The 26,728-nt window shown below is 46.1% G+C and overlaps 1 protein-coding gene across 10 annotated transcripts; it reads right to left on the reverse strand.

The window, feature by feature from the left end:
• On the reverse strand, positions 1 to 25,868 carry dgki (diacylglycerol kinase, iota). 10 transcript variants are annotated; one of them, XM_057854622.1, is made up of 34 exons: positions 25,446 to 25,868; positions 15,060 to 15,168; positions 11,085 to 11,180; positions 10,621 to 10,695; positions 10,496 to 10,552; positions 10,364 to 10,429; positions 10,219 to 10,287; positions 9,993 to 10,109; positions 9,844 to 9,918; positions 9,684 to 9,779; positions 9,517 to 9,599; positions 9,346 to 9,406; positions 9,169 to 9,282; positions 7,114 to 7,245; positions 6,962 to 7,040; positions 6,772 to 6,827; positions 6,626 to 6,688; positions 6,261 to 6,334; positions 6,090 to 6,201; positions 5,936 to 6,022; positions 5,760 to 5,872; positions 4,482 to 4,544; positions 3,764 to 3,864; positions 3,620 to 3,699; positions 2,376 to 2,420; positions 2,230 to 2,299; positions 2,114 to 2,154; positions 1,929 to 2,044; positions 1,831 to 1,856; positions 1,730 to 1,767; positions 1,522 to 1,642; positions 1,420 to 1,456; positions 1,250 to 1,349; positions 1 to 1,177 (listed from the first exon to the last, which is right to left on the reverse strand). In XM_057854622.1, the coding sequence occupies exons 1-34, from the start codon at positions 25,691 to 25,693 to the stop codon at positions 1,070 to 1,072; spliced, it is 2,928 nt and encodes a 975-aa protein (XP_057710605.1). In that variant the 5' UTR covers positions 25,694 to 25,868; the 3' UTR covers positions 1 to 1,069. The 10 variants fall into 10 exon arrangements, with proteins under 10 accessions (XP_057710605.1, XP_057710603.1, XP_057710609.1 ...); XM_057854620.1 differs by having other exon boundaries at positions 10,364 to 10,432; XM_057854626.1 differs by lacking the exon at positions 4,482 to 4,544.
• Positions 25,869 to 26,728: the final 860 nt, after the last annotated feature.

The following is a 26,728-nucleotide window of genomic DNA, read 5'->3' on the forward strand; positions in this document are numbered from 1 at the left end:
TTCATAGAAGACAAAGATCTTTAATTTGAATGAAAAGTCTGTGAAAAGGTTTTGCGGACGAAGAAAACAAAACGTGCATTCCAACAAAGAAAACCAGAGAATAAAGCTTCTTCTTACAAATGAAACCAAAACACTTCAAGTCATCTTTAGCAGCCATACAAAAAACGGGCAGAAAACATTCCAAACAATAACTTAGTCATGAGAATTACTCACGCGTATGACAATACTGAAAAGTAATCAAGGAAAATGCCATGCAGAACCAAATGCTTCTTGTAATAATATAAACTTTCTATTGAATTGATAAGTGCGTCCGCCCTCAAGCAGCCGTCGAATATGTCACGCCTTTCGTGCATATTAGATTAAAAAAAAAAAAAAAAATCAAACCAGACGCGCCAAATATATACGAGTTGAAACGATACAACTTTCTTCGCGCATCTTTACATTTGGATAAGACGGCATCATTGCGCGACAAGATGGGGGCAAACCAAAAAAGTAGAAGACAATCTCCACGCGACAGCCACGCAAGTACGATAGCGTACTTGCCTCGGCGCAACGTTAAAAACATTAATGTAATGTAAAATGACGAGCAGAGAGATGCAACGAGACGTCGACTGTTCATATTGCATCGAATATGGCTCAGTGATCACACGCACGATAAGGGTCGCATGGCAGCTCAACGTTCAATTGGTCATCGACGATATGACGGATTCATCTTTTGACTCCGAGTATTAATCCGTCCGTGGATTACGCGTGCTAGCTTTCCAACTGGTGAAGGAATACTGAGGATAATAGGCGTTGAAAGCAGTGTTGTTCGACTTTGGCACGAAGGCCTCGACGGGTGAAAACGTCGACGGCCGCGGACGTCGTCGTCCGCTCGCCCTTCCCCCGGTCAAAATGGCTCGGACGTCCGTCGCCGTCGACGGCAGGGAATGACTTAAACGGTTTTCAGACACGGTCCAACCGGTGACGATACGTGACGGCCGCTCCAAAGTGCACTTGACTGGCATCCCGCGAGAACCGGCCGCAATAAATAGAAATAGGAATAAATAAATAGAAAATAAATAGCGCGTCAGACTGCCGTCTCCAAGTCCTCGTGGGGGGCCGGGGGGCCTATTTGGCCGCTCAGGTACGAGCTCAGCTCCGAGTCCCCTTCCGCTTGCTCCGCCGGCGTCTTCCCCTGGAGAGACGACACGGAAACGTCTTGTAAACCGCCGAGAAGAATTGCTGTCATCGAATGGGGGTCAAGTACCTGAAAGTTGGTTTTCTGTAGCGACGCGCCCGCCTCCACCAGCAGCCGACACACGGCGTGCTGCTTCTCCGAGGCGGCTTTGTGCAAGGCCGTGTCCCCTCTACGAGTATGAATCGACAAAATTTAATCAAGCAATAGGGTGGCGATGACAACGTTGAAATTGGACATACTTTTCTCTGTCGGGCAAGTCGAGAAGCACTTTGGACCCTGAGGAGGAAAGGAAAAAATAATCAGAATTTTGGAATTATTTTCACCAGTTTAGTGCTACGTACCTCGCTGCAGGATGAAGACAACCAGCTGGGCGTGTCCTTTCTGCGAGGCTTTATGTAAGGCCGAGCAGCCGGCCGCGTCTCGCACCAGCAGGCTGACGCCGTGATGCACGCACTCCGACAACTGCGCGCAAACCTCCGCTTCAGGTCAAGTGTAAAAACGTAACGGCGGATCGTTTTGTGCGTGTGTTTGTATGTGCACGCGTTGTACCATGGAGAGATCCCCTGAGCTGGCGGCCGTCAACAGAGCTGGAAAACAAAGAAAGAGTCAAATATGGCAAGAAATCCAGAAATGTTTATGTGCTCGCATACCTTGTTCCTCAGCAGTCAAAGGTGCGCTAAAAAACATACGGTACATTTTAGACCAAATTGTTTTTGTCCGGCGAGTGAATCGTAAGAAAAATTCGCACCCGGCGTTGGGCTCCACCACCAGGTCGGGCATGCCGCCCGAGGACACCGGGGGGCTGTCGTGGTCCAGGATAAATACCTCCTCCTGGCAAATTTCCGTCACAAAATGAAGGTGCTCCTACGCGTACAAGACAAAAAAAACAATTAAACACACCAGTCTATATTGATGCAAAAACAGTGGGACTACCTGAGCCTTGTCGATGCGATAGAAGCGATCAGCCGACGTGGCTGCGGAACGCCCAAAGGAAAAAAGTTAAAAATCCATTCTGTTGATGTTAAAAACAGAGGTAATTTTCCACTCACAATCTAAGAAGCTCCAGCTGGAAGAAAGTCTGGCACCCGAGCCGGTCCTGCGCACGCCCCGGCTCTCGTCCTGCACGCAAAAAACAACCGTTTGTGTCATTGCCGTTGACGTCCGAATGGACGGCGCTCGGCTCGTTCCCGGCTACCTGGTAGTGCACTCTGTGGCCGAGGGAGGGCGCTTGGTGCAAGTCCTGGCGAGAACAGAATGGGAAGCTTAACAAGGAGGTGCATCACGATGATACAACCCCTAGCAAAAAGTATGGAATCACCGGTCTCGGACGAGCACTCACTCAGACATTTTTTCATGTAGAACAAAGTCAGATAAAAAGCTTGAAAAAAAATAATAAATTAGTTCAAAAGTGCAACTCTTTAGCATTCAGAAACACTAAAAGAAATGAATAAAAAATATTATGCCAGTGCCTTTGCCTGATATGCAGCCCCATATCAGGAAGGACTGAGGGAATATCGACGTCTTCTTCAGGCAGTCATCTTTGTAAATCTCACTGGAACAGCACCAAACAAAAGTTCCAGCATCACCACCTTGTCCAATGCATATCCCTGACTCTTGCCAAGGTGATGATGCTGGAACGTTTGCTTGGTGCGGTTCCAGTGACGTTTACAAAGATGACTGCCTGAAGAAGACATCAAAATTCCCTCAGTCCTTGATGATCTGGGGCTGCATGTCAGGCAAAGGCACTGGAGAGATGGTTGTGGTTAAATCTTTAATAAATGCACAAGTTTACATTGAAATTTAGACGGCTTTCTTATCCCTTCTATTGAAAATATGTTTTTAATTTTCCAAGATGACAATGCAACATGCCAGAGAGCTAAAACTGTTAAAGCATTCCTTGGAGAAAGACTCATCCAGTCAATTTCATGGCAAATTTCCTGCAAATAGCTCAGATCTCAACCCTATTGAAAACCTGTGGTGGAAATTGAAAAAAAAATGGTCCACATCAAGGCTCTGACCTGCAACTGCAATCAAAGAGAGTTGGCACCAAACTGATGAAGAATACTCATCAAGTCCATGCCTCAGAGACTGCAAGCTGTCATAAAAGCCAGAGGTGGTGCTACTAAATACTAGAGATGTGTTTTAATTGTTATTTCTTTGTTTGTTTCTCATGATTCCATATTTTTTCCTCAGAATGGAGTGATTCCATATATAGTTCCCTGCACTTGCTCTATAAAAGTAACATTTACTGACCACCACAATGTTTTCTATTCATTTCTTTCAGTGTTTCTGAATGCTAAAGAGTTGCACTTTTGAACCAATTCATGATTTTTTTCAAGCTTTTTATCTGAGTTTGTCTGAGTGAGTGCTCGTCCGAGATTGGCGATTCCATACTTTTCGCTAGGGGTTGTAAAAGACCACGATGAAGGAAGGTCTTGCCTCTTGCAGTCTGTCGATGTAGAGCCTGCACGTCTCCAGGTCGCAGTCGCCTCTCACCACCACGATGCCCACGGGGACCGCTGACAATACGCCAACATCAACTAAATCAGTCAGAATACAGGAAGAATACAAATCCGCACTCACAAATGTCCCTCAGCCGCTCTTTGTCGTACTGCAGCTGGTCGTACTCGTGCAGGCCGATGCGGTTGACGCGCAGCCGCAGACGCTCGGGAACGGCGTGAGGGCTGCCGGAAAGAGACGGAAGCGTTTTCAAAAAGCAGAAGTGCTTGTTATTTCAAGTTTTAGTGTTAAGACCATGAAAAAAGCAGCAGGAGTAAAGTGACAACAAAGGAAAGACAGCAATGTGATGCTCGCTCAGATTCAGACACACATAATGGCTATACATATGGAGTGTATACAGTATAGTTTGTCAACTGATATAGGACAATTTTGCATGGCTAATTCCTCAAGTCCGGTTTTTTATATGTTCACTTGATTTTGAGGAGAAAAATAAATAAATAAATAAAACTTTTTTTTTTAATAGTAAGTTTAACTCAAAATGAAAAAAAGAAGAGGCGGCCATTATTCCAAAAGATAAGCAAAGTCAGCACAAGAAAATTGTCCTTAATAAAACAAAATATTACCATGGACAACAAATCGAGTAACCGATAACAGTACTGAACTCACTGACCGCCATTGCCGGCGATAGATATCCAATCCATTGGAACTGAGAGGGTTGGCGGCGACTATCGTACAATCGCCGTCAGTCCAAATGGATCGGACGTCTGTCGCCGTCAATGGCTAAAGGGGCCCTCTGGGCACATCCGCAGCGACGGAACTAGACATCGGGTGAGGTACTTACACAGAGAAGGAGTCGGGGGGAGCAGAGAGGCGGCGCAGATCAGCTGCACACACCTTCTGAATACTAGCACGCACGCACGCACGCACGCACAAAAAAAGAGAACGGGGAGGCGCGGTGAGGGAGGAGAGGGAAAGAACAATTGAAAGGATGAGACGTGTTGCGGAGGCAGCGAGATGGAGGGAAAGAACAGCCAGAGAGGAGGACAAAGAGGTAGAGAAAAGAGGTCAGTAAGTGCTGGCGCAAACACCAAACTTCCAGAGACTTGCACAGTTAGTCACCGTGCACGCACTGCAAAAACTGAAGACACGAAAAAAAAAAAAATCTAATATATTTACATTGATATGATTGCCGAAACAACAGCTAAGTTTGTCTTAAAAATACAATTGCAATGAAAAGTAGTGCTGCAACGATTAATCGATTAACTCGAGTATTCGATTAGAAAAAAATATTCGAATTAAATTTTGTTGCGTCGGGTATTTGTTTAATTAAAGTGGCATCGTCATGGTTTATTTTTAAAGTGTTTGCATTTAGTTTTATTGATTACGGTGGATACACTGCCCTCTGTTCTGCCTGTTTTCACATGGCTGAATCCAACTGCTCCCCGTTAAGACCAAAATAAGCTAAGATTTTGTTTGAGATTATGTTTTTTAATGCATTTATAATTTAGTTTGTAGGTATATTTAGCTGATTTTTGTAGGAATATGTGTCTGAACTATTTGTATAGAGCATTGTAAATAAAATTTTTGCATTTTATAGCATTTAAGTCAGCAGACTTTTTTATGTAAGTCAGCCACTTGTTCTTTTGTTGTACAAAGGTCCTCATTAAAAAAAAAAAAAAGATACCGTTTGAGGCTCAGCTCAGGTATTTTAATTTTTCATGTTCATTATCCGAGTACTCGATTATTCGAACAAACTAGTCCATCGATTAATCGACTACTGAAATATTCCATAGCTGCAGCCCTAATGAAAAGTGTTTTTATAGTACCGGCGCCCATAAAATGACAATATTAAGGTCATAATATGCCATCAAATCACATGAGCTAATTCACTCACAGCTATTTTCATACATTGTCAATTTTTAAAGGGTTGTACACCCGACACAAAGACAAATTTCCCTTTTCAGGCAAAAAGCGTTTGTTTTCAGATAGCTGATTTGAGTTTTTGCAGTGCACGCACACACACATAGTTAGACACCATGAATATTAGTGCGGCGCCAGGTCGGAAAAGTGTTAGTGACCACCCACGCTCGCGCGAGATTGACAGGTGCGCGCCACTCACTCGTTGAGGAGAGGCACCGAGGTGCGCCGCTTGCTCTTCTGGACCATGTTGGCCTGGTTGCGCAGTGAAATGCGTAACGTGGACGGCGCCAATCGGCAGGGTTCGCCGTCCACCTGAGGAAAACACGCCGCTTCTAGACGAGCCCTTGAATAGACACCACAAGTACGGCTCCTGACCTGAACGGGCACGGTCTTGAACGTGGTGAGGACCACCTCTCTGCACTGGTGCAGCCTCTCGCCGTGACCGCCCACCTGTAGCGCCGCCTGGCGGACGGAGGGGGATCGATCGGTCAAGGCGTTTCCGGCAACGGTCTCCCGAGGCGCGTCCTACCAGCGAGGCCACGGTGAAACCGATGACCTCGATGCAGCCGTCGTCGTGGCGCTGCGGCTCAAAGTCGCGGTGGTCGCCGGTGTTCCCCCACGGCATGGTGCCCGCGCAGTACCTGCGCGGAGACCGGCGTCAGCGCTCCTGACGGCCCGACGTCCGACGAGCGGCACTCACCTGGGAATGTTTAGAAACACGATGCACTGGAATTTCAGCTCCTGGATTTTTGGAGTAAGGTCGGTGCCGTCACACTGGGAAGCACACAGAGCGGAACTATGATTTGACCAAAACTTTCATGTTTTTAGTGCCGTTGATGGCGATTCATTTTGACCGGGCCGGCAGCGAACGATCGCACGATCGGTCGAAACGGAGTGGACGTCGATCGCAGCCGACGGCGGGGAATGAGCCGGGGGAGTATTTCCATTTGAAAACCACGGCACTCCCGTACGCTTCAAAATGTATCATCCCCATTTGTATTCGCGGGATGTCACTCTGTCATCCCGAACGCGAAAGCGATTCGAAGAGAGCCTGTTTTCGCTCACCACCACTCGGACGTGCTTGGACAAGTCTCTGGAGCTTCTCTGGAGGAAATCGGAGAAGGCGGCCTGCCGCACGCACAAACACAAAGGAGAACGTTAAAGAGGAAAAAGGAATTTGCGCTAGTGTGTATGTCAGAAGCTCGACTCACTCCTGCATAGAACATCTTGTTACGGAAGCGACTGTTAAACTTTTCGGGGTTGGCCTCTGGAACAGAAAAGAGACAAAACGAGCGTACGTGAGCTCATGATAGAGGGAGAGAAAACCACAGTTCGCGGGGTCGAAAATAGAACGAGGAGGCGCACGTGGGATGCGGAGGCAGAGAATCGGATTCCGCTCACCTCTGGACTCGTGGAACTCCAGCGTGACGTGAGCGTCGAAGCCCAGGCTGAAGTAGTTGTTGAACACGTTAAGAGGAAGCTGAGGCCGCAACAAAAACGGGTCAGGTGCCCAGAGAGGCTCCCACCTTCCGCAATACCGTAGACATTTTTACCTTCTGGGTGCCGTCCTCAGGCTGCGGCTCGACGCCGCTTTTCTCCACCTGCAGGTTCCACCTGTCCAGCTGCACCACCGAGCCGTCCTCCACGTGGCCCAGAACTTTGGACACGGGTTCGTCCGTGTAGCCCTGCAAGACAAAGCCACGGCGAATGCCCGTCAGTCTCACTCTCGCCTCCTGATGTTCCATATCCTACTACTGAACAGTCTTAAAAATTCAAAATAATTCAAAAAGTAATATCATTAAAATCAGAGATGTCCCGATCTCGATCGTCCGATCACGTCATTTTCAAAGTATCGGAATCGGCAAAAAAATATCGGCCATGCCTTTTTTTAAAATATATATTTTTTAATTAAATCGTTTTCTAATTGTATTTAACGTTACAGACATAATATGTTACTCTTCCAGAGTCTTTAGTTTAGGCTTAAGGTAGGGTTATCAAATTGATCCCAATAACGGCCGTAATTTTTTTTTTTTTTTTTTTAAACGTATCACGTTAAAAAATTTAACGCAATTAATGCATGCGCTGCACGACCCACTCACGCATTGTCGCGCTCTATCTGTAATGACGCCGTTTTACCTATATAGAGAGACAAAAAGGCAGTGTAAAATGAGTAGAGTGAATTTTGGCAGCCTTTGGAGCCTTTTTTTCATTGGCTAAAGCCTTACAATCCCTCTCCCTACGATTAGAAATATCGTGGGAAGCAATGTGGGGAAGCAAGGTAGCAACTGATCTTATGTTCCTTATGTTATTCCTCACGCAGAGAAGATATATCAATTGGTAGCACTACGCACAGTCATGGTTCCACTTCCCATTATGCATTTGGGCATGCCTACAGTATCATTTACTGAAAGCTCCACAAATACACTAGATGGCAATATTTAGTCACAATATACAAAGTCTTTCTAGCCGTGGATCCCTCTCACAGAAAGAATGTTAATAATGTAAATGCCATCTTGAGGATTTATTGTCATAATAAACAAATACAGTACTTATGTACTGTATGTTGAATGTATATATTCGTCCGAGTTTTATTCATTTTTTTCTTAATGCATTGCCAAAATGTATATGATGGGGAAAAATGATCGGGAATGATTGGAATTGAATTGGGAGCAAAAAAAAAAAAGCAATCGGATCGGGAAATATCGGGTTAGGCAGATACTCAAACTAAAACGATCGGGATCAGATCGGGAGCAAAAAACGTGATCGGAACAACCCTAATTAAAATATAAGGCACAACGCTTCTGCAAAATGACAGGTTACTAGTTGAGCAAAAGTGCACCAGTGGGTCATGTTGATTGATAACACCAACGAAGGAGTGGGGGCACGCGGGTCAAGCGGGATGCACGGGAAAAAGCCTCTCGTAAACTTCCTGGAATGTGACTGAGGGAAATTATTGGGACAGCTACAGGAACAGGGGCCGTTTCTGACTTCTAACATTTCAAATTCAAGCTAATGTTACAAGGGGGAAAAAAATATTCCACGATGCAGAGTTACCGTATTTTTCGGACTATAAGTCGCACCTGAGTATGAGTCGGACCAGCCGTAAAATGCCCAACGAAGAGGAAAAAAAACATATATTAGTCGCACTGGAGTATAAGTCGCATTTTTACTTGGTAAAATCCAACACATAGAACATATATGTCATCTTGAAAGGCAATTTAAAATAAAAATACAATAAAGAACAACATGCTGAATAAGTGTACAGTATGATAATGTTACATGGTGCACGAACAACCAAATGCCAACGTGACCGGTATGTTAACGTAACATAGCTATTAAGAGTTATTCAGATAACTATAGCATAAAGGACATGCTAACAAGTTTGCCAAACCATCAGTTCCACTCCAAAACACCAAAATAACATGAGAAATGATATAATTATGTGTAATAATTTGACACATAAGTCGCTCCTGAGTATAAGTCGCACCCCCAGCCAAACTATGAAAAAAAACTGCAACTTATAGTCTGAAAAATACGGTAGATCAGAAAAAAGAAAGCTCTTTGTATTTTTGTGAGCGCGACAAAGCTAATCGAGGCTCGGAACTCACCCCGCCCCAGTTGAGCGTCCTGGCGAGGTCATTTCCCGTTCCCAGAGGAAGGACGGCCACCGGAGGCTGGGGGTTCATCTGCAGCTCGTCCAGCGTGGACAGGATCCAGCCCACCTACACGCGCGCGATTTTTTCAAAAACATATTCCTCAAGGGCCAGCGTCAACCGCGAACTTACAGTTCCGTCCCCGCCGCAGGCCAGGATCCGCAAGTTTGGCACTTTCCGATACAAATCCAACCTGTGAGCGGAGGCGCTGAGTGACTCTACCGCAAATGCTCATTCAACGACGCATCTTTGAGAGATGGATTCAAACGCACGACGATAGCGATCATGAGATCGAACACTCACGCCTCTCGAAGGCCGCCCTGCGACAGGTCAAAGACTTGCCGCGGGTTCAAGATCCACATGAACATCTGGAGCACCTTGGCGCCCTGCGGACAGGAAGCAGATGGCCAAGGTTGCTCTTTGTTGCACTATGTGTCCACTTCATTAAATTTAAAAAAAATGAAGCAAACCTGGTTGCCTCCACTCTTGGGGTTGACAAAGACCAGGATGGGCTTCATAAGTGGAGAGGGGAGGGGCTTTAGCACGAACGGTCGCCATTTTGAATCCTGAGGAGACACGAGTGCGTTCACCAAACTCCAATTCGTGCAAGAATGACATGGCGGTGCTTACATCCAGCCCCTTCTTGCTCGTCCTGCGCTTGAAAGACGTGCGTTTTTTCCTCCTGGCCGAGTTCTTGAGCGAGTTCTACACACGGACGACAGCGGTTAGGCGAGCGAAGCGACGGGGAGCGCGCGAGGTGCCGCCGCGGTGACGCGTGCCTGCGGTTTCCTGACTTTGATGATCCACGACGGAGGCACGATGACGCCGGCGTGCGCCCCGAGGGAGCACGGCTCTTCGATCTGGTGCAACATGAAGCACGTCACCTTGTTGTGGAACTGCCAAAACACGCACACACAAGTCGCCGGCGGCATCAGTGGCATCGACGCAGCCGAAGAGCCCGACCGTCGGACGTCGAGCGGTTCGAAATAAATGTATCTCGCTTACTGCCTGTTTACACCAGGAACAGCTAATAGCGATGATTTCTTTACTGTGGAAAATCTTCTGCTGAAAACTCTGTGGAAAAACACACAGCCAGAAATAGATGGCGTTAACGCACCGGGGCCGCCGCGCGTTAATATTTGGCACCGACCTTTCCGCACTGTTTGCACTTGCCCTCCTGCCTGCGTCGGTGCACCCAGTGATGCCTCAGCAGGTTCTGCTGTCAGAGAGAGAAGACGTTACCCGCTGACGGCTAATTAGCTTTCGTAAACTAGAGACTTACATCTCTGAGGCAACGCGATCCTCCCTCTCTGAACGTGGGCTTGCACCTAAAGTTGATCTAGAAAAAGAACAGAAAACACAGGTTGGGCTATGAGTAGTGACATTCTGCGTCCAAACCCGCACTACCTTTTCCAACTGCTCCAAGCAGCTCGCGTGAACGACGATCTTGCAGGCGGCGCACTTCCTCCTTAGCGCCGACTTCTTTAAGGAGAAACACATATAGGTTAATGCCTTCAGGTCAAAAGCATTCTCAAGCGCACCGAGATGCCACCGCGGCGGACGGACGGAAACTCATTTGGTTGAGTGTGTTTTCTACATGGACCTCGCCCATGAGTCATCTGAGCCCATCACCTAGCTTGTAAAGACATGTGCAAAACGACTCCGAAAATGGTTGACTTGTATGTTTTTGGGCACGAGTCGACTCTTGCTACTGGATTTTGCATCACAAAGCGAGACAACAGACTGTGGGGCTTCCGCATTCTTGCCGTCAGCGCTCATTCATTCCAAGAGCATCACCTGACGGAATATTCATCCGGCTGGCCGGTTGGCTTCTGCCGCGCTTGCTTTAGTGAGTGGGGTGCGGGGCTCACCGAGGCCTTGACCAGACAGGCGTCCTCCCCCAAGTAGCAGAGCTCGCCCGAGCAGCTGGTCTCCATCCACATGTGGTCGCCGTTGACTGCGTTCTCCTGCCGAGCGAGACGGTCGCGTTAGTCTCTTTTCAAACTCAAACCATCATATTATCGTACATCATTTCAACCGCCTCACCATCGGAGAGCGCGTCAAGCACATAATTGTCGTCGCCGAGTGGGAAGCCACTTGTTTGGATTCACTAGACCGATGACCTGATGTTTTATTAAAGAGCGATTATGGAGAACATTGATTGAGCGCGTGTCGTGCAGAGCGCTAAAGGCCAGCGGTGACGCGCAGGAAGGAAGCGTCCTGAACGGCCGTCAGAGCGGAAGGCAGGGAATAATCGTTTCGTGTGAGCGTGTTTTCCGAAATTTCCAGGTTCGCGGTGAATCAGTAACAGGCACACTTTTTTTCAATGGACGACGTTTATTGATTAGAAAATGCAGAATAAATGAGACAATCCCACAAGAGCAAGCAAACAAGTATCACAAACAAATGTCAACGATGACGCTAGATTAGAGTTTGTCAACCCCAGAATCCCCGCGTTCCCGTTACAGCAAAACGAAATGTCCCTTTAGCAATGAAAATCGCTTACCGTGACAAGTGAGTGGAAAGTCAGCAACACTCCAGTAAAACGGCAAAGGAACAAAGCCAGGCGATCCGTACGTGACCCGCTGGCGGACCTCTCACTTGTCACGGTAAGCGATTTTCATGGGGATTCTGGGGTTGACAAACTCAAATCTAGCATCATCGTTGACATTTGTTATACTTGTTTGTGATACTTGTTTGCTTGCTCTTGTGGGATAATAATCAATAAATCTCATTTATTCTGCATTTTCTAATCAATAAACATTGTCTATTTTGCAAAAGTGCGCCTGTTACTGATTCACCGCGAACCTGGAAATTTCGGAAAACAGAGCGCCACCGATGGCCGTATAGACGTCCGAGGCTCCAAACGGTTTGGAGGTCGAGCGCCGTCAATAGAAGCCGCCAAGCTAAATAAAGCCGTTTCAATGATCTCCGAAAATAACAACAGAAAGCAAAACTTGACTGTGTTTTTTTCAGCTCTCCAAATGTAAAGCCTTCATCATTTAAAGATCCATTTGTCCTCCGACTGTATGCCGCAGTCGACTAAAAATAGCCGCCGTGCGTGCGCCTCTCTGACGTGAACGTCCCTGTAAAGAAGCTCCGTGGCGTTATCTGATAAACGCGCGCACAAAAAGCAGATCTTTGGAAAACACTGTGAGGCGGACGCGCAATCTTCTCCTCGGATGACACCTGGTCCAAACGCCATTGAAAAGCGCTTCGGCTGCGTGGAGTGGTGATTTGCGGCTCAAGTGCTTGTTCATAAAAGAGGCCGTTAAAACGTCTCTTCAGTTGAAAACGAAGGATGAGTCAGGAGTAAAAAAAAAAAAAAAAAAGGTTAAAAACATTTCCGCGGTGCAAGAAAACAAAACAGCAGCGTGTAAATGGGTGGCATGATGTGAGCCAATGAGCTCACTCAAATGCATAGGTGGAGTTTGACTTTTGTGATGGGGGGAGGGGGGTAAAACATGTTGATGATCCCGAAATGCAGAGTCAGCAATAAAATTAAAATCGCCCGGCTAGCCTAGTCGGTAGAGCATGAGACTCTTGATCTCAGGGTCGTGGGTGGAATAATTTTTTTCTTTAACTGGGGTGGAATAAAAATTTTTTTTAGGCATCTATGGCCATCATTTTCAACAACTGGCGAGAGATGAAGATGTTTTTTTGTGTTTTGAGTTTGTTTCCACATTTTTCTGTATTGCAACATTCCGCTTTTTGTAAAGTACGGTCTTTTGACCATAGTCAATGGGGGAATGTACTATGTTTTTAGATGTAGCAGTTTGTCAGTGATGGTTTTTTTCCCTCCTTTAAAAGCTGATCGGAGGTTTTCGACACACTGTACTCTGTTGCGTTCCTTTTTGTTCAGGGCTGCGCACAGTTCCCTCTTACGACAGGTGGTGTTTGACCTTAACTTTACGGACGTTGACAAGGGGGGACTTAAATTTTAATTTACCGGGCCAAATTTAACATAGTGCATTTCTCAGTTTTTCCGAATGGAAGGAGTTTAATTTATGGGGCCAAATTTAACTTAGTGTATATCTCATTTTTTCTCAAATTCAGGACTAACTTGATTGGTAGCCCATCTAATTGATCGTGGAAAAAGTGTTCTCAATAGACCTGTACAAAGAGGTCACTGTGAGCTGATGCCTATAGCCACGGGACCAGAGACAACCAATGATTAACACTTTGAAGCCGTAGTAAATTATTTTATAGAGTATTTAACAGGAGTCCTGAAGGGGACTTGCAAATTTCGTCCATCCCTGTTTAAACTGTTCATCAATTGCTACATTGCATTTTTTCCACCACTTGCTAAGGCTAAGGCCCCATCCAGGTTTTTACGATACCCTGTCGGGGCTAGTGAGGGGGAATGAAGGGAATAGTTACCTTTCTCACACACACCATATAACTGTTTGCATCACTCTACAATCAGGGAATAGTACCGTTTTTCATATGTACTGTAGGATTGTTTGTACTACTCTGACACACCTAATATAAAATAAATAGCACACCATAGTTTCATGAAAAGAAGCAGAATAGATACACAACGCCATCTCATCACAGAAGCCCAACGTGTGCGTCACGAGCAAGATTGACGCACCAACTGTGGCAATCAGTTCTCCCGGCCACTCCAAGGACAAAAAGCAGAGCGCTCTGTCGTAAAACAAGTAGCCTCGGCCGCCCAACCGGGATATAAAGTTGATAACGGCCGCTTGGGATGTCAAGACTGGCGTCGGTCACTGTGGCAGCCACATCCCAGCCACGAAGGTTGTCGCACGAACATAACCAGCCAAAAGGGATGATCCCAAGACAAAACCCAGCCACACCTTCGGCCCGGCCCACTCCACCGCAGCTTTCAAAAAGACTGGACACTGAGATAACAAACAGTTCGCTGCTCGGAAACATTGCTATGTAGCCGTTGTTTTGACGACCCAGAATTGTCCCTCCATCGTCTGTTTTGCCTTGTTTTTTGACCACTGTCAACGAATAAATTGTCAACCTGTTTTCGGTGAGCCTTCTTCAGACTTTTGGAACATGGAGTCAGTACAAAGGGTTAACACAAGAGGGGAACGCGCGGAATATCGGCCCCCCCACCGGTTGGCTTGCGGAGGCGGTGCCAGCAGAGCGGCGCTTTGTTCGGCTGGCGGTGTTTCTGCGACTTGGGGGGGGGGGGGGGGGGGGGGCAATTCCTTCACGATATATATGCTCGGATAGTAGCTTAGCCGATGCGTTTTTCCGTCTTACTTAGTGGAGAAGTAGACGGCGCAACCTTTTTGACTGAATAGTCCAGCCAGAATCAGTTCTCAGGTGGTTTTGGCTAAGCAAAGCAAATGGCCGTCTCTAAGGTGCTTGTCACATGATGTGTTCAAAAAATAATTTTGACCCATTATAAAAATATTTCTTTGTTCAATTCATTCATTTTTGTTGTTTGTTTTATTGCTTTTCAACTTTTATAGACAACGTTTTACCGGCAAAATCTTCATTTTAAATTCATATATAGGAAAGTCAATTACATGCAATGACATTTTCGGCCACCAGTGGGGACTATGCCCCTCCGGGGCCCCCCCTTAATCTCCGCGTATGCTCAAATGTATTGCAATTCATATTCATTTGATTTATTTTTTCTTTTAAAAAAGAAGCAAACTTTTGATCTTGAAGTTACACTGTACAACTCTTTAAACTGGTTCATGATGTTTAAAATAACAAACGTTGTTATTTGTGAAACACAAGTAAAACTATACATTCTGCAGAGTCTTTAATCGGCGGAGTTTGTGGATGGGTGCAATGTCGTAAACGCTTTGGAATTTTGGGAAATAGTGTTTTGTCAACGTGTGTGTGAGTGTGAGGCTGACCGTCCAGTCCATGCAGCTGCGGAGCTCCTTGCTGGGTCCGTTGGAGGCCAACGACAAAGCGGGCGGGGGCGGCCCCAAGTGCTGGAGCCCCGAACGGGAGATGGCTTTCCTAGAAGGGGAGGCACGCGCACATCAACTTATGTAAACTCAATTCAGATATCGTCATTCCGGACAAAAAGCTTGCATGCTTTCAAACACGACCAAAACGACCGCTAAAACGCCATTCCGGAATGAATTATTCATGGCCTGCCCGCACACGTCGGATGAAGGAGCGGGGAACAGCTTGCGGCGGACCGTGCCAGCTCACCGTAACTTGGAGATGTTCTATCAGAGTGTGACTCAGCGATCGCCGCTCGCACTCGTCGTTGGTCTGCGGCCTTCGATAATGGAGGGCGCTTAAGGTCTTTGCATTTAAAGTTCAGTGCGGTCTTGCGACACCACTCGACGTCCTGAAGCAACTTTGAGCGGATTCAATCGTGTGTTAAACTATGAATCACACGTCCTTTCTGCTGTACATTTGCAGCGGAAATCCAGGAGATTAAAAAGCGCCTAGTTACTTTGTGGAAAATTGAATTTTTGGAGTTTGATTTGACTATTTCACTACAAATTTGCCAACAATATCAGTAATAGTCAGGTAATACACACATTTTTGTGTAAAAGCACAAAATGTGAATACTGGGTACCGAGCTCAGTTTTTCCGTTTCCGAGTTTTGAACTTCAAATTGAATCATGGCCAATCAGATTTAAACTAATCAGTGACATTTTCCAATTTTGATTTCCATTCACCAATTGAAATTGAAAGACGATACCCGGATTTACTTGTCCATCTGCTGGAAGAATCTCCAACTTCCATGCCCAGGACAAAGAGGAGTCTGTTTACACACCCTGTAACCTGATGACACAAACGCACGCACACACGACTCCTGGGATAAAAATAGTAGTGCGTGGGTGACAGGGGCAAGGATGTACGCTGACTGGACAGAAGCCACGCCGGACAGAGGAAGACAAAGAATTGCCGCTTCTCAGCGCTAGCAAATAGCAGCCTTGTTAACAACGTGACCTATCGGCTGACTCGGGTTTTAATGTCGAGGGAATACCGGAATCGGTCAAAGTCGGAGCTCAAAGACATGTGAGCTAGAAATGATGAGGAGTGGGAACCTCTTGGTACCTCACGATACGATACGATTTGCGATACAACGCTCACCATAACGATGATCTGACAATATGGCAATACAATGGTCAGGAAATCATTCAAGAATATTCTACAAACAACTAATCAACAGAAAAACAAGCTTCTGCTGTGAATTGGAATGAGTTTATCACTAGTACGTCCAATCCGTTTGAAGTGGGAGGGTGCCATCCCTCCCACTTCAAATGGATTGAACATCTATGGCCGTCAGGGGGAGCCAATGCCAGGCAATGAGGAAATTTTGGGGTATTTTACAGGTCGCTTCCTGTTTATTTTGAGTTACAGAACAGGAAGTGACCTGGGAATTACCCAAATGAATAGGCAGTGACTCAAACTCAACGGGAAATGACCTGTGAACGCCCTTAAAACCGGACAGAATGACTGTGAACTGTGTATCTCAATTCTTGGCAGGAACATATCGATACCATTTGTGATACAAAGTATCACGATATATCACCATTTCGAACCCCTAGAAATGACTGCGTTTTACCTGCTCGACACTCAAAGTGGCGGGGCATCATCAAGTCTGAGTGAGTCCTAATCTACAAGTCAGCCGTGGAGTCTGACCCCCCAAAATGTACATTTAAAATAAGACTTCCTTCCTTCAGTATTGATGGAAAACCTCAAGAGAACAAATATGTTAACCCATTCACTGCCATTGATGGCGAGGAAGGGCTGGCAGCGTTAAAATGATGACTCCAAATTGATCATGCACTGGCAGTCATCCTTTAACTGACACACAAATGAAACAAACACATATTCCAAGAGGAAAATATTCAGCCAAATTTTTACTAGCTAGTTCACGCTAACAGATAATACAGAATCCCATAGACAAGCTAACGGATATTAGCACCGATGCGAGCGTGATGGCAAACATCCAAAGGACATTTCGACACAAGTGGTAGTATTAAAAGACAAAAGCTCCCTCATCTGGTATGCGCTCCTCCTCCCCCTCGTCCTTCCTGCAGAGGCGGGCTGTCGGCGTTGCCGTGGCGACGGCGCAGCGGGCTCGTCTCAAGCTCATCCACTAATTACGCAGACTCCTTTCAAATATTGAAATGAGTGCCGAAGATGCCGCCGTGCCATACATGATGTCAGTGAGGAACGAACTAGTCGCACGAGTTGAGTAGAACGGCTAGGGCGCAGGAGTCTAGTACTTGACCACCGGGTGCTACTCAAATGATGAACGACACAATTGCGGGCATTACATTTTCCGATTGGCTAATTAGTAGGGTACATTTTTTTTGTATTCCTAAACAGTCTTCTTCAAACACAGCCCATTTGAACTTTTGAGCAGCGCTTTCATGACAGATGACAAAACACCTGCAAGTGGGCGGAACCCAACTCAACATCCTCTGACTTGGTGAGCGGGCGGCGATGTCGACACCCGGAGAAGAGGCGGCGGCGGCGGCGGCGTGTGGGTTCAGCGGCAGACCTTATCTTCAAACCGTGGACAAATCCCTTTTAGACGCTACTGTATTTCCATCACGAAGAAGCATTGAACACCTAAGATTTGAAGCCCATAAAGATATTTTACGCCTCTCACCTAGCCTGAAAAATCTTTAGAATTGGCCGCTACACGATCTCACGTTCGTTTGTAAGTGATGGTATTAAATACAGTAGGGCAAATAAGTATTTAGTCAACCACCAATTGTGCAAGTTCTCCCACTTGAAAATATTAGAGAGGCCTGTAATTGTCAACATGGGTAAACCTCAACCATGAGAGACAGAATGTGGGAAAAAAACAACAGAAAATCACATTGTTTTATTTTTAAAGAATGAATTTGCAAATCATGGTGGAAAATAAGTATTTGGTCAATACCAAAAGTTCATCTCAATACTTTGTTATGTACCCTTTGTTGGCAATAACGGAGGCCAAACGTTTTCTGTAACGCTTCACAAGCTTTTCACACACTGTTGCTGGTATTTTGGCCCATTCCTCCATGTAGATCTCCTCTAGAGCAGTGATGTTTTGGGGCTGTCATTGGGCAACACGGACTTTCAACTCCCTCCGCAGATTTTCTATGGGGTTGAGATCTGGAGACCGGCTAGGCCACTCCGGGACCTTGAAATGCTTCTTACGAAGCCACTCCTTTGTTGCCCCGGCTGTGTGTTTGGGATCATTGTCATGCTGAAAGACCCAGCCGCGTCTCATCTTCAATGCCCTTGCTGACGGAAGGAGGTTTTCACTCAAAATCTCTCGATACATGGCCCCATTCATTCTTTCGTTTACACAGATCAGTCGTCCTGGTCCCTTCACAGAAAAACAGCCCCAAAGCATGATGTTTCCACCCCAATGCTTCACAGTGGGTATGGTGTTCTTCGGATGCAATTCTGTATTCTTTCTCCTCTAAACACGAGAACCTGTGTTTCTACCAAAAAGTTCTATTTTGGTTTCATCTGACCATAACACATTCTCCCAGTCCTCTTGTGGATCATCCAAATGCTCTCTAGGGAACCGCAGACGGGCCTGAACGTGTACTTTCATCAGCAGGGGGACACGACTGGCAGTGCAGGATTTGAGTCCCTGGCGGCGCATTGTGTTACTGATAGCAGCATTTGTTACTGTGGTCCCAGCTCTCTGTAGGTCATTCACTAGGTCCCCCCGTGTGGTTCTGTGATTTTTGCTCACCGTTCTTGTTATCATTTTGACGCCACGGGTTGAGATCTTGCATGAATCCCCAGATCAGGGGAGATTATCAGTGGTCTTGTATGTCTTCCATTTTCTAATAATTGCTCCCACAGTTGATTTCTTTTCATCAAGTGTTTTACCTATTGCAGATTCAGTGTTACCATTCTGGTGCAGGTCTACAATTTTGTCTCTGGTGTCCTTCGACAGCTCTTTGGTCTTGGCCATAGTGGAGTTGGAGTGTGACTGACTGAGATTGTGGACAGGTGTCTTTTATACCAATAATGAGTTAAAACAGGTGCCATTAATACAAGTAACGAGTGGAGCCTCTTTAGACCTCGTTAGAAGAAGTTAGACCTCTTTGACAGCCAGAAATCTTGCTTGTTTGTAGGTGACCAAATACTTATTTTCCAGTGTAATTTGGAAATAAATTCTTTAAAAATCAAACATTGTTTTTTTCATTTTTTTTCCACATTCTGTCTCTCATGGTTGAGGTTTACCCATGTGGACAATTACAGGCCTCTCTAATCTTTTCAAGTAGGAGAACTTGCTCAATTGATGGTTGACTAAATACTTATTTGCCCCACTGTAAATGCGGATAGTGTCTGATGATCTGCAAAGAAAGTCAAACCTTTCCTAATTCTTTCGCGAGACCAGTGGGCCAAACACTCGGTCGGCTTTAGATGTAATTAAAAACCAATCCATCATACTCGCTCCTTTCCAGTCAAAACAAAAGGCCGAAGTGTTGTAACTCAACACCTGAATGTTTCCCAACGGGAAAGACGTGCTCGATAACCGTTCGGGTGAAACTATATTGGATTCTAGAATGATCAATGCTCGTTAAAAGGGAGACGACGAGTTAGTTGCTCATTGCTCCCCTGCGACCGAGCCGCCGTCACGAGACACTTGCCGACTTTTACCGCGGCGAGTTTTCCGAGCGCCGGGCGACGACACCCGAGAACCGGCGGACATCTGAGCCCGCCGCGACCCGACGTCTGCGCGACACCCGAGATGTCATAGACATAGAAGGACGAAAACTGAACGCGACAAATACGTCAAGGTACTGCTGCGGGGTGTGCAAACGTTTTGCAAGAAAGAATTATATTTGATTTTTTAAAACCTATATATAGTATGCAGTCTAACTAAACACTAATAAAGCAATTCATACACTGCTGGCCAAATGTATTGGCACCCTTGCAATTCTGTTGGATAATGCTCAATTTCTCCCAGAAAATGATTGCAATTAGAAATGCTTTGGTAGTAATATATTCATTGATTTTGCTTGCAATGGAAAAAAAATTAAACCATTATCATTTCACACAAAACTCAAAAAAATGGGCCGGACAAAAGCATTGGCACCCTTTAAAAAAATCGTGATGCTTCTCTAATTTGTGTAATTAACAGCACCGGTTACTTACCTGTGGCACATGGTTGCAATAACTAAATCACACTTGCGGCCACTTAAAATGGATTAAAGTGGACTCAACCTCTGTCCTGTGTTCTTGTGTGTACCACACTGAGCATGGAGAAAAGAAGGAAAACCAAAGAACTGTCTGAGGACTTGAGAAGCAAAATTGTGAGAAAGCATGGGCAATCTCAAGGCTGCAAATCTCCAAAGACCTGAATGTTCCTGTGTCTACCGTGCGCAGTGTAATCAATAAGTGTAAAGCCCACGGCGCTGTGGCTAACCTCCCTAGATGTGGACGGAAAAGAAAAATTGACAAGAGATTTCAACGAAAGATTGTGCAGATGGTAGATAAAGAACCTCGACAAACATCCAAACAAGTTCAAGCTGCCCTGCAGTCCGAGGGTACAATCGTCCTATCGGTTGGCGTCTGAATGAAAAGGGACTCTACCTAGAAAGACTCCACTTCTGACCCAGAGATATAAAAAAAGCCAGGCTGGAGTTTCCCAAAACTTACCTGAGAAATCCAAAAACGTTGTGGAAGAATGTTCTCTGATCAGATGAGACAAAAGTAGAGCTTTTTGGGAAAAGGCATCAACATAGAGTTTACAGCATGGGTGTCCAAACCTGTCCTCAAGGGCCGCTGTGGGTCCTGGTTTTTGTTCCTACCAGTCGAGCACAGACAGTTTAACCAATGAAGTTTGTGCTAAAACAAGCAGCACCCAACTGCAATCAACTGATTACACTTGTGAGACACCAGATTGGTAAAAAAATGGCATCTTGTTTGGTAGGAATGAAATCCAGCACCCACTGCGGCCCTATGTGGAATAGTTTGGACACCACTGGTTTACAGGAAAAAAACAAGGCCTTCAAAGGAAAGAACATGGTCACCACAGTCAAACATAGTGGAGGTTCCCTGATGTTTTGGGGTTGCTTTGCTACCTTTGGCACTGGACTGCTTGACCGTGTGCATGGTATTATGAAGTCTGAGGACGACCAACAAATTTTGCAGCATAATGTAGGGCCCAGTGTGAGAAAGCTATCTCGCTCAGAGGTCTTCCAGCAGGAAAATGACCCAAAACACACTTCAAAAAGCACTAGAAAATGCTTTGAGAGAAAGCACTGGAGACCTTTAAAGTGGCCAGCAATGAATCCAGACCTGAATCCTGTGGAGAGATCTGAAAATGGCACCCATCAAATCTCAGTTGGCCAAAGAAGAATGGTCTAAAATTCCATCGTAAGAAACTCATTGATGGATACCGGAAGCGGTTGTTCGTAGTTATTTTGTCTAAAGCTTGCGCTACCAAGTATTAGGCTGATGGTGCCAATACTTTTGTCCAGTCCATTTTTGGAGTTTTGTGTAAAATGATCATAATTTTAAAAATGTTCCTATTCTCTTTTGTGTTTTTTCATTGCAATCAAAACAAATGAAGATATTACTACCAAAGCATTTGTAATTGCAATCATTTTCCGACAGAATTGCAGGAGTGCCAATACTATTGGCCAGAAGTCTAAAATGAGTCAATTTTACGACCATTTTTATTTTCTCAACAATCATTTACTGACTACGTGCGCCTGTTATGTTTGAGCAAATCCATTCGCAACTTTCAATCCTTAAAAGGCAGGATCGGTGGATCATACCATCAATCAAAACAATATTCAGCCTAAGCAAATGTTGTCTACTCAAATATTCACACACAACCGCATAATTGTTCTAGTTTCGCATGTGTGGAAATAACAGGCATTAATAAGTAAAGGGACACAAACAGGAAACACTCACGCAATCTTTACATTACTGTATTCCACAACATACACAGGAATGAACAACATTTCACAAACCACAATGGCAGGAAGACATTAACAGACACCAGTTTTTTGTTTTTTTTTTTGGTACCAAAACGCAAATAAACATCAAAGACGACGCATAACCGACTCTGGACGCACAGATGCGACAAAACTAAACATGCGAAAACTAATGTAATGTGCCAAAGCTAAAAGTGGAAATGTTGGGACTTCCTTTTTTTTTTTTCTGTTGTCACGGCAGCGCATCCCGTCGTGCGCTTGCGTACAGGAAGTCGGACTCTTTCCTTTCTGACCGTCCTCTCCCTCTATTTATAAGTTCTGCTCGTGTGTTCTATTAAATTGAGTATCTTTCAGTGTTTGACGGCCATAGATGGCTCATCCCTCCCACTCCAAATGGATTGGACGTCTGTTGCCGTTTGTATGTTTATGATGTACTGTATATTTGTTTGGTTTGGCGTTCCTTCGATGTGGCCTACATTCATTCTCCTCGGGGAAGGATGGAGGGGAGAACAAGTGGGATGGCTAGAAAGGAGGTTAAAAGAGTGGAGGAGAAAAAGAGAAACCTTGACATGAGGACTCCTCCTATCCGTTTGCTTTTTTTCTTCTTCCTCCTCCACGGTTCATCCTTTATCTCTCCCACCGCTCATCCCTCCATCCTCCCACTCTGCCTTTTCTGTCTTTTGTACACCGACTCGAGCGAGGGTCAAATTCATATTGGACGCGATGACGCAAGAGCATTTTGGGGGACTTTTTCTTTTTTCCCAAAAACTCCCACTCAGAAGCACAAAATGCCCACACGGCAGTTGGGAAAAACACCGCGTTTCATCTTCAGTACAAAGATGATCATCGTCATCTTTCACCCGTAAAGAGGAGTTTTAATCCGCGCGAGTCATGAGACGCGGCCAGAAAACCGGTGATAGTCCTTCAGCCTCCCTCTTGAAATGAAACGCGAGCGTATGCGTGTGGGAGGCTTCACATCGGCACGCAGCGTGAGCATCTCTGACCTCTCTTGCTGAGAATAGACGCCAGCGCGCGAGGAATGAAGATAAAGGGAAAAAAAAAAGTTGCAAATACCGCCTCTTTGACCTGAAGCCGCAGCTGCCTAATAAAACGGATCATTCGCTAACGACTACCGCGCACACAAACAGAGTGGGATAAAGATGCCGTCTCACTAATTATAGCGTATCCCTGCAGCTGAGGCCTGCCCGGTGAGCGGTGTTTCATCTCGCTGAGTGCCCGGAGATCATCGGGTCCAAGTAATCCTACCTGCCGGGGCTGCGGAAAGCCATTATATTGATCGTCGACTAATCGACGTTTATCTTTTGCGTATTTTCAGCAAGTTATTCACTCTTGTACTACTACGGTTACTCCGGTACTACGACAAGCTGAGAAAAGTTGAAGTGTGACTACAAAAGCATCAGTCCCCTAACATCGAGGACTGCAGAAATCCAAAAGCTTACCGTTAAAGAGGCTAAAAAAAGCGATGAATCGACTATCAAAAGAGCTTCGTTTTGTTTATTTCGAGCACCCGTCTTGTGCAAGGTGAGTTGCGAACTGTGGCAGTATGGAGAAATCATTGACTAACTTCTCTTTTGGCTTCTGTCCTCTTTCTTTTTTTAGATTCCTTACCAAAGCGGGAAAAGTGTCTTACAGCCAGACGACTAATAAAATGCAAGCAATCCCCCTTAACGCTCGAGCTCAGTGAATTATGAGCAAAATAAGCTCTCGCGTAGGCTCAGGCCTATCTCCGTCAATGGCCGACAATCAATCCGATGAACAGATTTTTCTATATTTTATCATGGCCTTCTCTTGAGGCCAATTACTCCACCGCTGTGCGTCGAGGTGCCCCTAACAGAGACAGGAAGTGCACTTAGCGGCTAATTGGAGGAATGTCTTCCCCACCGACTGTCTTGCTGACTAATTCGCTATCACTCTCACACACACACACGAGAGCAGAAAGGAAGAAATCATCTTTGTGTCTAAGAATAGATGAAAGGAGGGACATTATTCTGGAAGGACGGTCGAGCGTGACAAATGTCTGGCAGACGCAGAACACGTGCCGCCAGAAACGGACTTTGGCATAAGTCGGCTCCTCTTTACCGCATTTGGCGGCGGCCGTCGTCGTCTCTGGGCCGCCTCGGTATGTCCACATATGGTCATTTGCGGGAGCGGACGCTCGGAAGGACCTTCTTACGCCTCGGCCCGGATGACCGGCTAAGGCCTTTCCCTTCGCCTCGGTGATGAGCAAAACACAGAACGCTTCAGCGGGACATCTGGCAGGCCTCACGGGGCACGGAGGGTGCATGAAACTTAGCGAGACTGACGAAAAAGGTTTAAACCGGCCATTATGCATTCAATTTGGTCACTGTCAATACAAAAACAGAAAGGTGGCCTAGCAAAAAAACCAGACCCTATGAAATCCAGCTGCCTCCCATAGTTAACTCATCGGCCGCCATCGACAGCGATAGACATCCAATCAATTTCCCTTCCGGTCGGAATGGATCGGACGTCTCTCGCCGTCAATGGAACTTAAATGTCTTCTTTCAGAAACGACGACCAAATAAACCCCCATAATTGATTGGCCCTCCCTCCATTGGATCTGATTGAGACGTTCCACACATTCCTGTCAAAATGAAGTGATTTTTGCATGTGTGTGGTTTTCGCTATCAACAGCAGCTGCCAGTCACATCAGGGTGTCAGTCTGTGACTGGCATTCACAAACACACACGCACTAACACAACCAATAGTGTGTGTGTGTGTGTGTGTGTCCCTCCCCCCTTCGCATGCTCCGGCACAACAAGGCAACGTCCCTGTCAACGCTTGAAATGCTTTTAGTGTGCCAAGCAAGTCACGATGCTAGCATAATAAAAAGGACAAATGTCAAGATATATGTCTTAGTTAACATTTCCATCATGATGACGCTGAATAAACAGAAATTGACATTTATTTATAAGGAATAAATCAAGATTGGATTAGATTTGCTGAGGATAAAAACGCTTGAATGTTGATTCAGTAACGTGAAGAAATCTACAAATGCTCGTGATGACAATCATTTTGCCTCACATTTTGAGCAGGAGAGAATAATATATTTTTTCCCACATGAATTAGAACATGTCGCTGATCGATTAGAAAATTGGGAGAAAAAGCTTTTAATGTGATGAATTAATTGATACTTCAACGCTCACCTATCTATTACAGCGACGTATAGTGACAGGCAGGTGCTGAAATGCTCTTCCCTGGGCACAATTTGAAGGTGACGTGTTTTCTTGATATTTTGTCTGGAGTCATGTAAATATTGGATGTGCCGTGAAAAACGTGGGAATAAATGAAATGAATCGAGGCTGTCAGCTGTCAATTTACCGATAGGACGTCTGTTTCCTGAACGCCAGCCCCCTCAGCTTGTCCTCCAGGCTCTCGTGCTCGATGTCGGGCAGGCTGCTGAACGTGTCGCTGCAGCATCCCGCCGAGGTATCCTCCGAGCCGGCGCCGGACTCGGACTCGCCGCCGTCGGCTCCGAGCGCGGCCATCCGCACGCTCGGGCTGGGCGCCGGAGTGGCCGTCGCAGTCGCCGCTGCCGCCGCCGCCGCCGCCGCCGCTTGGGGGTCCATGCCGACGGGTCCTCGCGCCGCCGGACCCCCCAGCACCGCCGCCGCCAGGACTCGCCCGCGCGGCAGGGAGGGGAGGGAGCAAAGGCTGCAGGCTCCGCGGGGAGGTTGTCCGGCGTGTGGCCGCTCAGCGACACTCCTTTCCCGGAGGCCGAGCTGCTTGGCTGGCGGCCGAGCTCTGCTGCTGCCGCCGCTGCTGCTGCTGAAGAGCGAACGGTCACGGTTGCTGTTGCCTGACGTCACTCTCCCGGAAAACCAGTGTGTCTTCCTTCAAAATAAGATGACATCCTCCCAATTTTTCAAACACGTCAGCAAAAACCAAGTGGTAGTCTCATGTAGGACTGAGTTACTCTACTTGCTCCCAACGTCAAGCGATATGCATTTTGGACTGCCTGTAGCGTTTTATAATTACACAAAGATTGTGGGAAGGCACCGCCTTTATCTGAATGAAACTCCTCAATTCACGCCTACGTAGTTCAATCATTGGCACCCAATGATTTACTCCAACAGTTCTTTAGCACCTAGATGCCAAAAGATGGCAGCAAATAACTATTTTTGTCTACGTGAAGCTCCTTCACTCACTTCAAAACAGTTCCTTGCAGATTTACCTATCCTCATTCAGTGGTCTTAGTATTCAATAAACAAAAGGTGAATAGTTGACGTTTACTTGGCCACACTTGGAAGAAATGGTTTGGACACCCCTTTGACTTTTATTGTGAAAGGCACTTACAGGACGACTTGGTTCGCGCTGCACGAATTTTGAGTGCTTTAAAACCTGCTTAAGCATGAGCTGCAAGGGATGACATCCACACACACCTCTGCATCCATGCATCCAGTTAAGCAATCATCCATCCATCCACCCATGTAGCACTGCATTGTGGGATATTCCCTCTCCTCCTTTCTGCAGCATCATCACTCCGAAAGTAGGGCAGCGGGTGACACACGCACGCACACTGGAAATGAGCACACATATGGTGCGTTCAAGGACTCCCGCCTTTCAATGATGAAATCGGATTCAGGCTGAGCATTATGAGCTTC

The sequence above is a fragment of the Corythoichthys intestinalis genome, chromosome 13 (genome assembly GCF_030265065.1).
Source record: "Corythoichthys intestinalis isolate RoL2023-P3 chromosome 13, ASM3026506v1, whole genome shotgun sequence".
Taxonomy (NCBI): domain Eukaryota; kingdom Metazoa; phylum Chordata; class Actinopteri; order Syngnathiformes; family Syngnathidae; genus Corythoichthys; species Corythoichthys intestinalis.